General features: G+C 31.8%; 1 protein-coding gene across 6 annotated transcripts in view; it reads left to right on the top strand.

Annotated features, from left to right (window-relative positions):
• LOC118196846 (calcium-binding tyrosine phosphorylation-regulated protein-like) overlaps positions 1-15,514 on the top strand; it is a 41,563-nt gene that overhangs the window by 11,450 nt on the left and 14,599 nt on the right. For 2 of the 6 annotated variants that reach the window (XM_085820452.1, XM_085820451.1), the window contains exon 4: positions 4,923-5,104. The exons of the other annotated variants lie outside the window; for them this stretch is intronic. In XM_085820452.1, coding sequence (XP_085676578.1) covers positions 4,923-5,042 — 120 coding nt within the window. In that variant the 3' untranslated portion in view covers positions 5,043-5,104. Of the gene's footprint in view, positions 1-4,922; positions 5,105-15,514 lie in introns of those variants that run through there. 6 annotated transcript variants of the gene reach the window in all.

Genomic DNA, 15,514 nt, shown 5'->3' with positions numbered 1-15,514 from the left:
AAAATCTATTAAATTACACACAATGAACTTTGTTACGAGTAGGGGGCAATTTCTTAATGAGGAAGAATACATTTAGGTTCAAGAAACCTTGTCCTTTCAAAGCTCATACAGCTGCCAAAGCCCCAGGTCTAAAAGGTTAAATTGGCAATAGAACTTTTATTTCCTCATTTCAATTTGGCTACAACCCCTTCCTGTGCTAAATCCTATACATAAATCGCGTGATCTTTAGGGTCAGCTGCATTGTTTGTTTACATTAACTGTACATAAGTCACATGATCTGTGAGGTCTTCAGAATGTATCTCATTTGGCTTTATTTGCTACATATTGGCTTTATTTGCTACATAGCTTAAACCTTGCACAAACATACTGCCCCAGCTGCAGTTCTTAAGCTGCCCCTGGAATGTTAAGCATTCACCATTGAAGCTAGTATAAATGAGAGGCTGACAGTTTTCTGCACTTCTAAACCATCTGATTTCTCATAAAGCTGGATCACAGATCTTCACAAAGCTGCATCTTCTGAGCATCAGCAAAAATTCATCAGTGTGGATGGTTCTTAGCAGGGTTGTGGAGTCGGAGTCATGGAGTTGGAATCGGAGTCGAGTAGATTTTTGGGTAAAAGGAGTGGATTTGGAGTCGCTAAAAAACATTTCGACTCTGACTCCAGTTTCTGTTGAACAGTTTAAATTTGAAATTAAATTAAAATGAAATGAAAAAATTAATGACAAGCTGAGTTATTGTTTTTATTTATGAACTGTATACATTAATAAATAGTTATTTTCTATTTTATTAACATATTCATAAATAAATATAAGGATGGATGTGATATTTGCCATTAGCAATTAAACTGATTCATTTAGTTACAAATCTCACTGGTAAATTTAGGTAAGCAGCAATAGCAGCACGAATTCCTAAAATTAAAGCCATTCTTAGGAAGCGAGCAGGAAAAGGAGCAATTATTGATCAAGCAACATGATAAGGAAGTACATATTTGATGATAAAGAGTTTTTAGAATTTTCTTTCTACACCGTATATAGCCACAAAAAAGCTGCAATCTGAAGAATTGACAGAAGGGAAGAATGGGATGTTTGTTCTTTCTGAAATGGAGGGTTTATTGCAGAGTAAATCATTTCTTCAATAAAGAAAAGGGAAACTAATTTGCTAGACAGTGAGATCTTGCTGGGTTTAATATATGTAGATCCAAAACACCGAATTTTCTTGGATGACAAGCAAATTAAAAAGGCAAAGAAAGTCGTCTATGAACTTTTATTAAGAATGAAATTATTCTCAGAACAATTGGAGAATTCGAATCAGGACAGTCATACTGCAGATATTGCAATTGAGTCTCTATCATCCTCTTCTAGTGATGAATTAGATTTTAAGAAATATTTTTGGATAATAGTGAAAAGGTTAAGCCAAAATGAATGAAAATAAAGAACCAAGAGCCTTTAGTTATAAAAATGAAGAAATACAAACAAGATTTCTACACAGCCTTTGAAGAAATAGAGAAATAGGATTGCGCTTGTAAGACACCTCTTTTAGAACTTATAAAAATCTATCCTGAAAAGTTAAAAGAAATAGCTCTAACAGTAACAGCTCTTCCTCCTACTCAAATTAGTGTGGAAAGACTCTTCTCAGTTATGAAGTTTATCAAATCGGATCTATGGGCCTCCAACAAAAAGATTTTTCCGAAGCTATACTGTTTCTTAGAAATAACCAATGCCAGTTTTTCCATTTCATAATAAATGCTAATTAATGTAATTAATTTGCTATGCCATCAATTTTTTTCTGTAGCATCTATTACTTTTTTTATTAAAAAACCCATGCTGGCACCCATGCTTATATGTTTATATATATATGAGTGATTAAGACACAATAACACGCCGAATAAATACTAATTCAGAAGTCAAACAACAAAAATCAGCATAATATTTACAAAATTTTCACAGGACTAGTTTCGATGGTTTTACCGAACCACCATCTTCAGCTGCAAAAAATACTAATTCAGAAGTCAAACAACAAAAATCAGCGTTATATTTACAAAATTTTCACAGGACTAGTTTCGATGGTTTTACCGAACCACCATCTTCAGCTGCAAAACCGCAAATGATGGTTCGGTAAAACTATCGAAACTAGTCCTGTGAAAATTTTGTAAATATGACACTGATTTTTGTTGTTTGACTTCTGAATTAGTATATATGAGTGAGTTGGAGTCGGTCATTTTCAATACCGACTCCACAGCCCTGGTATGCTTGAAAATATGCTTCAGCAGTTCTGCTAAATGTTGAGACCTAGGGTACATATAACAAGAAAATATCCTAAATGCTGATTTTTTTTTTTTTTTTTAGCAAAAATATGTAATTTTAAACAGCTACAAAAATTTGAGACTTACTTGTATCAGAAAAAAGTAGCACAGCTTATTTTTGAAGAAAAAGATATTTTATCATTAGTTATGATTTTGTAAAAGCAATTATCAAATGAAATTATATTTTAGGAGTGGTATTGGTAAAAATATATTTATGGGTGTCCATTGGCAACTGTTGGTGGTACAAGAACACCGAGTTTGTGCAATTCTTTGATTTGTTATTTTGGCTTTGTGTAATGGCGGGTTTTGGCCACTAGACAAAGCCAAAATAATAAATCGTTGCTGTCTAAAAAATCACTGCTGCATAAAGCCAAAATAACTAGTCAAAGAATTGCACAAATGCAGTATCCATGTTCACATCGACCCATTTTTCACTTTAAAAAACGTCAGAGAATTTCACAAACTTGCCATTGTGATCTTCCTTGACTTTGTCCATGTACACACTGAACTATTTTCACTTAAAAACTCAATAGAGCAACCAGTTCTACAGTAGAGCCAAACAAAAAATATAATCTCAGTAAAAGACATTATAAATCAAACAATGAAATAACATAAAAAAAGAAATTCCTTATAGCATCTAAGTACTACACAATGGAAATATCCACTTACCGTATTTAGAAATTTCCATGTCTTCAATCAAGCAAAATTCCTTAACAGCATCCCAAAACTTGCTAAAATTATCTGAACTAGAATCTGCGATATAAATTCACAAAACATAAGAGTCAAAAATATCCTCCATACCATTTCACGCATTTCCTATGTACAAACAGGACAAACAGGACACTTATAATGGCTACTAAGTAAACCTTCAGTTACACACCAGTCAATTAATGCTTTTTTCCTCTTTCTTTCCAAATCATACAGAAACTGCAAATTAATCTTAACCACATTCAGCCATCTTACAGTGTAAACTACAAGCGACGTGCTTCTCATCCAACACATAAAGAAGCCATTGCAAATCTTCTCCCATCAGTCAAATTCACCGCAATCACACAACCAATTGCATCATAATAGGGTTTCCATAACATTCAACTACTCAGGTTATCATAAATGAAACAACAACTTAGTGATAATCCATGGGAACCCTTAAATATAATCTGAATGTGGTATTTGATAGCATTTATAATGGAGCAGAGCTTAAAATATCTAGTTTTCTTAAAATTTATTTATTCTGAGAAATAAAAAATGCCTTTTTCATTAAGTGATGTAAACCAGTTTCAAATGCTACACTTTGCATTACAAGACAAATTTGTATCAGCTTTTCAGAGAAATATCAACAGAAAATTAGTGGGAGATGTATGTTACCACAACAGTGGATATTATGTGGCAGTGATTCTCAACTTATTTAGCTTCATGCGCATCTTTCACCATTGCTATAAGATCATTCCCCCACCTTTCCAAAACTAAAAAAATGCAGCCATAAATTCATTTAAATTTAGATTATTTTTTTTAACTTGTTTTATAAATTAAACAACAAAAAGTGTAGAAAATTGTTGATAAATACCTAAACTTGAATAAAAATTATATTTTACATTCATAAACCATAACTAAATATTTGATAACAGAAAAATAAAAGGCTAATTTCCACACCACCCCCCTTCAAAACCCATTCTGTGGTTTTGCAAAGAGACCACCATATGATTCCTTCTATAAATCAATGTTCGTACAGTCCTTAAGTTTTTTGGAATCGGTTTTTGGTCCTTAAAAGTCCTTAATTTTGGCCAAAATTGTCATTAGGTCCTTAATTTTTAATCATCTGAAATTTCTGGCTGTTTTTACGACTGCCATTTTGAGTGTGAATTAGCATTTTGGAGGAATGTTTTGGGCTATTCTCTGACAAATATCGTTATCTTCTGAATGGATGAATGCGTTCATGGGTTATAATTTGTTCCTATTTCTAATATAAAGGGTGGTATAGAGTTTCTGAGCAAGTGTGAAACATAAAGCATTTGAAATTATTTCATTTTTTCTAGTGAAGCGCTCTTAAACAACTTTTCACTTTTGGGGATATGAATTCTTTTATTAAATTGCTCTAAATTTGGCGATTTATCAACATCGCGATTTTAAGATAAGTTTCTATAGAAAATTGTTAATTTCGATATCTGAGAATTTTTCGACAATTGTTTTAAAACATTGTAACACTGATAAGTTTCATTAAAATAATGGTAAAATATTGTAATTACATTTAAGAAATAACATTAAAATAAAGCATTTTTATTTTTTGCTGTTGTATTATAAAGTTCCATTTTGGCCACTTTTTATACAATATTTTGAATCTGAGAAATAAGCAAGGTATAATGCTATAAAGTACAATTTACGAAACGGTTCTTAGCAAAAGAAAAATAGCTATGTAATTAATTAAAAATTTCTTTTTAATTTTTTCCTGGTAAGAGTTTCCTCATGTAATTGTCTCAGAATATGCGTCAGTTTTCTCTATAAAATTAATTTTACACATTTTTTAACCGATTTTATATATATATATATATATATATATATATATATATATATTTATTTATTTATTTCTGGCTTTACTGAATTGGCAGGGGTCATTTTTCTTTAGGATTTTAGACATTGCAGCTTGGAAAGTTTAGAAAAATTTGAAGGCAAGATTTGTAGATCCACTATTCTGGAAGATTCCAGAAAAATGTGGCAAAATAAAAAAATGTCTCCATGGTATTAATACATAAATTTTTACTTTTTGGAAAACATCTGGAAAAGCAATAAAAACATAATAGTTGAATGTTTTAGCTCTGATACTAGAATCTTTTTCTTAACATTTTTATCTTCCCTTTATTTTCTTTATTTTTCACTAGACACAAGCTTAAAATATCAAAAATGCTTCCAATCTTATCATATAGACAGGCATTATAGAAAATAATTTTTTTTTAATTAAGAAATTGAAAACTGACAGTTTAAACGATTCATCTAATATGTCTTAATGCATCATACACACTAAATTGTGCTGCTTGGTGCCTTTGTAAATTTTGCTTCCAATGCCTGTTCTAAATTCTAAAAGTTTTGACATTTCTAGATTTTGTTGCTCAATGTGTGAATAAATTCAAAAAATTCTGCCACACCAGCTCTGTAACTGGACCTTACCATATATATTGCATATTTCTATTACTATAAAATTAGGAGCTTTGTCTATACATTTTAAATCCATTCAGTATTTTTAGAATAACAGAAATCTTTAATTAAATCCAAAAACTCTAGAAGGAAAAGGAAACGTGGAAGAAAAAAACTGAATACATTAAGAGAAAGGAAAATTATTCTTCAAAGATATGTACAGATATTATTATGTAAATTACCCAATTGTTTACTATTTCAGCCTTTACTATAATTTCCCATTTCTACTTTCTCACCAGAATGCAAATCACTTAAACAGTTTTTAAACTGAGATTTTTGGAGTGTAAGACAAGAATGTGTTTCTGATCTCCACTTGGCATTAGTTCCTGCCAGCCCTGATAATTTGCAATTATTCGTCTTTACATTACCGCTGCCGACATTTGAATTTGTTATGACAATAGAGTTACTGAGTCAGCTTAAAATGAAATTAAATTGTATTGTCTTTGATGACTAGTCCATATTTTTAGTTTGCATTTGATTCTTCTTGTTTAATTACTTAACCATGAGCTGTAATTGACTTTTTTAGCATAATAACATGCTTTATGTTCTTCTTTTTAAATAAGAAGCTTATTTAAATCTTTGTAGTTACTTTCAGATATAGCGATAATTTGTTTCAAATCTGTCCGAAGGGTTTTAGACTATTTAACTTTTACCAGATCAAGTAAACCCTCATAGGTACATTTTGGAGAGGTTGACAGGTTAGGAGATACAAAACGTAGAAACTAGTGAGCACTGTCTTGCGTATTGAGACAAAGTTCTAACTGTTAGGAAAGATGCTTAAAGAGAAGGAAATTGATATAAATTAGCCAAAATGTATAGGAAGGCTTCAAATTAAAAAGACTCATAAATATCTTGTTGAGTGTTGTTGCTACAAAATATAAATATTGTGTAGCTTTTAATGTATAATTATCCTAATATCGTTTAAAAATCAATGCCATAAATTATATTTATTTTAAACTGTGAAATTTTATTACATTGTGATTTAATAAGGCTTTTTTAACAAATAGTGTTGAAAAATAAATAAAATTTAATAGTGGCCATGCAAATCCATAATGACTAAGGTTATCTAATACCCAATTTAATTACTTATAACTAATTGGTTACCTTTAAAGATTGTCTCTGCATTTTAAAGCAAGTTATTACCTTTCATTAACCCTTATTGTGGTCACAAGATAAAACACAAAAATGTAAAAATTCATGTAAAACCTATTCTTCGCATCTAGTGAGACTTAAAATAATGCAAAACAGCTTGTCACCTCTGGTGCTTTAGTGGATTATTAGAACCTTAAACTATATTAACTGAGTTACAATCCTTGGAACTCTACTAGAAGCTACGACACTAACTGCGTCAGACAGACCTCAGCTAACTTTCAAAATTGCGAACCGTGCTTACATCAGGCCTTAAGGTTTGTTCTGATCATCAGGTCTCTCCTAAGCAGGAGCAGAGACAACAGCCAGTCTTTTGAATCATGCTGATTGGGATTTTATTTCTCACTTTAACCTATGCCACTTGACATAAAATCTACTTACTATTTACTAAACTCATAGAGCACGTATGTGACAAAATGAGATATTTAAAAAAAAATCAAAGCGAACTGTTGGTAAAACCTAAATAAAATGTCACTTATCTTCTTTCAAATATGCCCAGTTAGTATGAGTGTAAAATATTTAACGATAAATTTCATAAACTTTATTTATTCTAAAACTTACGAATAATTATATTTAATACTAATGCATCCTACTTATGGATCTATTTTATTTTTAGGATGGTATTACAAAAGTGAAGTTCAGCATAGATAATATTTTTAATTGAATTTATTCAGTTCCCATTTGCTTATAAGTCCTTAATTTTTTCATGGATGGTCCTTAAAAGTCCTTAAAAGTACTTAATTTCTGTGTGCAGAAATGTGTACGAACCCTGTAAATATTTCATTCCTTAATGGAAATAATAATAAAAGCTGTTAACAGCAGTGTAAATGAAGGATACACAATATATTCACATTCTTCCAACTATTGCTGCACGATATAATTAGAAGTTAATGAATCTGAGCACTTTTCAATTAACCATAAATACAATACTGACCCATAAATTTTGTGAAACCCAAAATTTTCCCATATTAACAAAAGACTGAACAATGTGAGAAAGTATAAAATTGGAAAATAATAAACACTGAAGAACTATAAATCATCACTTCAAAATCTTCCCTGTAGAATTAACATCCAGAAAACATATGGTGATTTCAAAAAATAATTTTTAGAGAATATTAAAAGTAGTTAACCTTTTAAATAAATAAAAAAAAATGTGGTACTTCCTTTAAAGCAACCGATACTTTGCTGTTATGCGCCCAGTGGCATAACTAGAACTGTTAGGCTCAAAAAAATTCAAGATTTTAGATTTTAACGGCCACCAGGAAGGAAGGTTTTTTACGCTCTCACTGAGCACGTAGTCTACCAGTTTGTTGTCGCACTCCTGCGAACTGGACTTTTTTTTTTTTTTTTTTTTTTTTTTTTTTTTTTTTTTTTTGGTCTTTTTTAGCTTTATTACTAAGCATAGCTTTCTTCTCATTTATGCCACGTACAGTTCAACGCCAAACTCACAAAATTTTTAATAGCTGAATTACAGCAAATATTTAGAACTCCCGATGCAGCGTTAAGTGTTGGCATACATTTTTATATTCGTTTTAGTTTTTTTCCTAGTTCATTGTATCAATATTCAGTTTTCTCAGTAAGATGGCTATTTTTTTTTTTTTTTTTTTTTTTTTTTTTTTTTTTTTGTGTGTGTGTGTATGTATCTTTTCATTATTAACTTTTTATGTGTTAAATTTATTAATTAAGTATCATGTTCATCTCACTCGCATAAAATTCAATTCAACAGCACAATCACAATATAAAGTAGCATATATTTAGAATTCCAAGAGTTTTTCATACATACTTTTATGTTCGCTATATTATTTCTTTCAAAACTAGCCTCTCATGCGACTAGCCGCCTAATAGTTATTGTAAAAAAGTAAAAGTATACAACGATTTTAATATAATTTCAAAAAAATCTTGAGTAGCTCTAATTAAACATATCATGATTTTAAAACATGTTTATTTAAATTAATCACATTAACAACTAAAAAAAAAAAAAAAATTTTCAAGAACTGCACTTATTGGTTTTAAATCACTTAATTGGTCTTAATTGGTTTTTTAGTTAATTATTCAGTAACCTTCCAGATTAAATATGAAAGTGTTATAGGCTTTACTGATGAGCAACACGCTGTTGAGTGGAAGATAAAAAGAATACTTCCAGCAGTGGCAACACATTGCTTTCACAGAGTTTGTTAATATAAATTGAAAGATAAGTAAATATTTTACATTCTTTTTATTGGCAACAGTCTCATGAGCTGAGATAAAAATGTTTTATCTTGAACAATATTACCACTGCTTGCTTTCATATTGTTAAATTTGTTAATAAAAATTCATTAAATTTTTTTAAAATATGAAATAAATAAGAAGGCAAATTGGAAATTCAAAATTCGGGCTTCCAGGTGCACATATTTGGGTGGAGGACTACGTAATTAAAAATTTAATGGCTTAATTCGGTATCGTTCTTTTTTCAAAATGCAAGAAACACACATTCATACATGCAAAATCTTCATTCTTTAAATCCTTTTAAAAAAATACAGGGCGATAATATTTGATGGCAACAATTTGAAAAGGGGTAAGCTGTTTATAGTGAACCAGTGCAATATGTATTATATTAAACTGTAAGAATTACTCATATTGATAAATTTAATTTTCAGTTTAATATTAGGAATGATTTACAGAAATGTAGAAGATGAACAGATTAAATATATGAACAAAATTAAATGCTGCAAATGATATCTTTTGAAAACTGGAAACTGCAAATCACGTACTACAATTTCTCTTTTAAATTGCTAAGTTCATTTCAAACTAAGTACCAGAATCATGCCAAGTTACTTCTTTGATTTATACATAAAAAGTATGTCTATTTATTATTCGATCATAATAAAGAAATATATAGAAACAAAATAATATACAAATTAATTACATAAAATTAAAATTACACCGGTATACTAAAAAAAAATTATATCTGTTTTCAGGCATCTTCTTATTGTAGTTTAATTATCGAGTAAATCTAGTTTGATTAATCTTCCTTTTAGCGAAGCAAAATCACCAAAATGATTATTTTTTTAATAAAAATCTACCGTTAATGATTTCAGTTTCTTGTAGTTGTGGTTATTTTATTAAAGCCATAAAGGTTTATGAATCATTTCATGTGCATTGAAAATTTATTGTTATATTATAAAATTAAACATTTTATCCATTTTTTCCTCAAACACTTTATATACCCCTAGAAGCATTATAACTAATTGCTGAGAAGTGAGGTTGCTGAAAATTCCTAGATACATCCTGAATTTGATTCTCAAATGAATATTTATTTCTATAGTAGGAAACCGAAATAAAACCAGTTGTTTAAAAAAAATTGCCCAAATTTCTCATGTAAAAATTATTAGTACTGAAAGCAGACTGAATATCTATTTCGAATTCACTGAAGAGCTTTCTCACAAAATTTGGAAAGACGACATGTGTTAATTCATTTACAGTAAAACAGAATGTTCGAAGAGGTCTCTGTAAGATTATTTTACTACATATTCATTCTGTGTGTATACATCCAATAAAACAAATTACTTAATATTACAAAAACGACTTCCACATAGAGGGGAGGTTTGTATAAATTATTTACATAACACTTCAACCCTTCCTGCGAAAAACTAATCAATTTTTATACGGATTTTATGGAGACAAATTTCTAATTAATAAATCATTCATTATATTTTAATTATTTAAATAAAATTTTCCATAGATTTATGTGCAAACTTTGCAAAGATTCAGTACTTGGTGAAATCTCAGCTCGTTTCTGATGAGATATACTCATACATAAAACATAACTAATAAAAATACATACAAAAAGGTCTACTTCAAACAGAACATTTAAGGAAAATTTCAGAGAAAACCTTTATGAGAAACTTTTATAAATAACTCACTTTAAGTAACATTTTTATTTGGCCTATATCATTATTAAAAGCTTCTATTGGGTCTCTTCATTTTTCAGGAAAACATTCATTGCTTGTGTCAAATAGCTGACTGTTGTCTGCCTCCTTTATATTTTCTCTGATTTGGCAAGTGAACGTATAAATAGTTAGATTCTAAGAAACATGCTAGAAATGTTAATACAATGGAAGCTTGTTATAACGGCTGCTCTATTACAATGCCCAGTATGAAAAGCGTACAATTGATGAGAGTCTAATTTAGGTCAAATTTTGCAATAACAGTCATTCGTTATATCATATCTTTTCTTCTGTGTGATGCAAAAGTTTCAAATATCAGTAGCACAAAGTCATATCGAATAAGATTTCTTTATGGTATTAAAAAATAATTAAGCAAAGAGTCTTAAATATTTTTTCCCAAAATTATATACACAAAAAACAATATCGAAATTAATATGCATCTGAATTTAATTCTGATTGCTGAAAAAAAATTGTGAAAAACTGTACAAGTAGGAAGCATAAATAGAAAGAAAAGAGATTTTAATCCTTTTAATAAACTTTCATCAGGTATGAACCATTATCGTGAGATGCAGATGTAAATAAACTAATTATATAACCATGTTTTAAAACAAGAACTAGCATGAAGTCTACAATGTCCAAATAAAGCAGTAATTTTTGCCTCATTCTACATCCTCAACAACATCAGCCAACATCACTCTTTTTTGTATACGAGAAAATTTGACATATGGTTGCAATATGAACTCGTTTCCTAAAACTGAAATTTCTGGGAATTCTATAATTATAGTGAACTTCAGGTGGCTTGACTTCCTGTATCTTCATTTTTGTCATGTGCTCGCCTCAAGAAATTCAGAACTTATTCTCACAATAAACCCCAGCGAGAGTCTGGCTCCTCTGAATGGAAATCAAAACAAAAGCATACAGCTTTATTGCTTTGTGTTCAGTGCAACATTGAATTTAGCCGTTTTATCTGCTTCCAAGAGCCTCCTATCTGCGTCATACATACACATATGAGGAGGTTTTCTGGCCTTTAAAAACTTAAGACAGATTTTATTATACACTGCTGGCCACCGTAAATGCAACACCCTGAAAGAAGCATGCAAATAACATGAAATTTACAACATGCCTTAGCGGAGGTAAGAAATGCAAATGATTAGAATTTCAGCACAGACGCACATCACGTGCGCCTGTGGTGCCACTTCAAAGCGCTATTTAAGGCTTGGAGTTTTCGATGATTTCAAGTTCGGCAATTGTGTTTTCTTGTGGTTTTTTAAAAAAACGATCAATTATGCCTCGTAGTAAACAGCGATCATCATTTGATCAAGTATATGAATTCAATAGAGGAAGGATAGTGGCCTACCGAGAGTGTGGATTATCTTTCAGGGAAATTGGTAGTCATGTTGGACGAAACCAAACAACTGTAATGCAGATATGTGACCGTTGGATGAAGGAGGGTACAGCGGACCGACGTGTTCGATCGCATCCACCTCAGTGCACCGCTTCACGTGATGGCAGGAACATTGTGTGCATGGCAGTGACATCATGAACCATAGCACAGCACATTCAGTCTATGACGCATCATCCAGTGTCTGCGCATACCATTCGACGCCTTTACAGAGTGGTCTGTCCGCAAGACATTTATTGCTTCGTCTACATTTGACGCAGAACCACAGACGTCTCCGCCGCCAATGGTACTATGAAAGAAGGATGTGGACGGCAGAATGGAATGAAATTGTCTTTACTGACTAGTCACGGTTCTGTCTGCAACACGATGGTCGGATTCGAGTCTGGAGACACTATGGAGAGAGGATGCTGAACAGCTGCATTATGCACTGCCACACTGGTCCTGCACCGGGTATTAAGGTATGGGGCAGTATTGGATATCACTCTGGCACTCCTCTAATACGCATTGCCAGTACTGTAAACAGCCAGCGCTACATCTCCGAGGTGTTGGAGCCAGTTGTCCTTCCTTACCTTCAGGGCTTGCCCACAGCCATACTTCAACAGGATAATGCATGACCACATGTGGCACGCATTGTCCAAGGGTTCTTCGTCAATCACCAGATTGAATTGCTTCCCTGGCCAGCTCGCTCTCTGGATCTTTCGCCAATAGAAAACATATGGTCCATGGTTGCTGAACGATTAACCCAGATTACATCTCAAACTGCCACACCAGATCAACTTTGGCAACGGACGTGGCGCTACACCAATTAACCGACGGTAAAGGGGTGGTGCCCACGTCCCCCGTCGCATGTGGAAGTTGCTTGGTCTGCTGTACCCCAAGAACACATCCAAAGTCTCTTTGAATCAATGCCGAGGCGTGTGGCAGCGTTGATCTCCAACAATGGCGGCTACTGATTCTGGAAGGAACCACACATCATAGAAGTCCATAAATTTAATCATTTGATACTTGGTCAACATGTTATTTACTATATAAATTTTGTTGTGATATCTCTTATCTTTCTTGGTGTTGCAATTTGGGTGGCAAGCAGTGTAGTATATATCCATCTTCTTTTAAAGTTAAATATATAAATGTAAATCAGCAAGATATTCCAGGGCCCCCTATGCGACGGCATTCCTTGCACACCCATATTTACGCCACTGTATGCACCAGCCAGCATTTTGATGGTACTATTGTAATAATATATGTGTGTGTGTTTACACATACATGCATATTCCCCAGATGGTGCTAATGTTGGCTCTCGACACGTGCTTGGCTTCTCTTTCACAGTAGCCAAAAAAGCATGGCAGGTGCGTAATGGAAAAGTATCAAGTAGCCATTGCAAAACTGATGAACTTAATTGCAAAATTTGTAACATGTGTGTTTTAAATGTGACCAAAGGCTGCTTTAATAAAGTTGAACCAAAATTATATTTTGGTTGTGTAAAAATTACTTCATGCACCCATGTTACTCACAAAAATCCAATTAACTTCAAGAATGAAACTTGTAAATCACACTTGGTGACATTTTTTTACATCCAGTTAGCAGACATTAACTATATTAGACAGTTTATCATTTGCACTCTGTTAATTAATAAATACTTACTGAAACACATTAGTTTCGAATATCGTATTTTTAGCTATTTGTTCACTGTCTACTTATAACTACTATGTTATGGTAAAGGCTTAATGTTTGAAAGTATATTATTATATCAATATTTTGATGATATCATAGAAAGGAGAAAATTTCTTTTTCTAAATATAAAAGTTTATAATAGGTTTATGTTCTATTAATAGTAGAAAGCATTGTAAGGAAAAAGTAGGATTTGTTTACCATCACAAACATTATAATCTAGCCAATCTTGAATATGCTCAGGAGACTACACTAGTACACAGTTGATTAAAATCATTTAACACAAAATATATATTATAACATGGTATTGAATACCTTATTTAATTTATTGCATATTGCATTGAGTATGAAAAACAAAATAAATGTACATGTGTTCATCATTAACATAATACCTGAAATTGTGGTGATCTTCAAGAATGTTTAAACAATAAACTTAATTTTTGGATAGGAAAATGCTATTATAACAATATCTTCAAGGTGAGGTTTGGAAATAGCTGCTAGAAGGCACATAAACATCAAGAATTTGATATTGTTCTTTAGGTAGATACAAGATTTTAATTATGCTGTTTTGATAGCTTGCAAGAAAAAGCACTTTGTACTTAACTCTTATCATTGTTCCATATACAGTGGTGGGCAAAATTGTGGACACTTTTGGAAATTTTTATGTTTTTGAATTTTGTATGCTTATAGAAAACGTTACGTTTCACAAAATGCAAACTTGTATACTATATCATTTTAAAGAGAATTTATTACTGAATTCAATACAAAACACAAAATTTAATTATTTGCAATACAAAAAAAGTTAAACGATAATAGTTATCGATATACATTAGACAGTGATGATTGCAGTGAGTTATCAGTACTTAGTAGGGTATCCTTTATTTTTTATTACAGCTTCACATCGACGTTTCATTGAGCTGACAAGAGTTTTAAGCTCTTCTTTCGTTATTACATGATGCCAGGAAACAATTATAGCCTCAATTAGTTCCCTTTTATTTGATGGGTGCCTCATTCGGACAAGCGTTTTTAAACGGTGCCACAAATTTTCGATAGGTTTGAGGTCAGGACTGTTTCCTGGTCATGGCAACAATTTAATGCTCTTTGTACGAAACCACTCTTTCGATATTTTGGCCATGTGGCAAGGAGCAGAATCCTGCTGAAAAATAAACGAAGCATTGTTGGGAAAGAGATTTCTGATGAAAGGTAGAAGTTTTGGTTCTAGAATAGTGTCAATGTATTTTCTGGCATTCAGTGTCCCATCAATGACATGAAGGCGACCAAAACCATCTGCTGATGTGCATGACCAAATCATAACACTAACTGGGTTCTTCACAGTTGCTTGAATGCAGTCAGGATGTAGCTCTTCTCCTATTCTACGTCTTACATATTTTCGCCCATCACTACCGAATAACGATATCTTAGTTTCATCACTCCATATAACTTGTGACCACTGATCATCTGTCCAATTAATGTGTTCCTTTGCCCACTGTAGTCTTTTTTTTTTTTTTTTTTTTTTTTTTTTTTTTTTTTTTCGTTGCTGAAAATTAAGATAAGGTTTTTTTTTGTGGAATTCTACCTCTCAGTCCAACATCTGTTAATCTTCTCCTGATTGTTCTTGAACTGACAGAAACACCAGTATCATTTAGATGGCCGCTAATGACATTTTTCTATCTTGGAGACATAGTCTTTTTATTCTTCTGTCCTCAATAGATGTGATGCACCTTTTTCGGCCTTTTCCTTCTTTGTTTTTTATTGAATTTGTCTCCTGATATCGTAAACAAAACTTTCGGACTCCAGATGTAGTCACTGAACCACCCACCTGTCTTGCAATTTCTGCATAGGAAAGACCACTTTCTCGTTAACACAATAATATTGCATCTC

The sequence above is a fragment of the Stegodyphus dumicola genome, chromosome 7 (assembly GCF_044657685.1).
Source record: "Stegodyphus dumicola isolate Sdum_Otavi_A_Nest chromosome 7, ASM4465768v1".
In the NCBI taxonomy this organism is placed as follows: domain Eukaryota; kingdom Metazoa; phylum Arthropoda; class Arachnida; order Araneae; family Eresidae; genus Stegodyphus; species Stegodyphus dumicola.
Note: the sequence above shows the minus strand (reverse complement) of the source record. Positions and strands in the feature narration are given on the sequence as shown.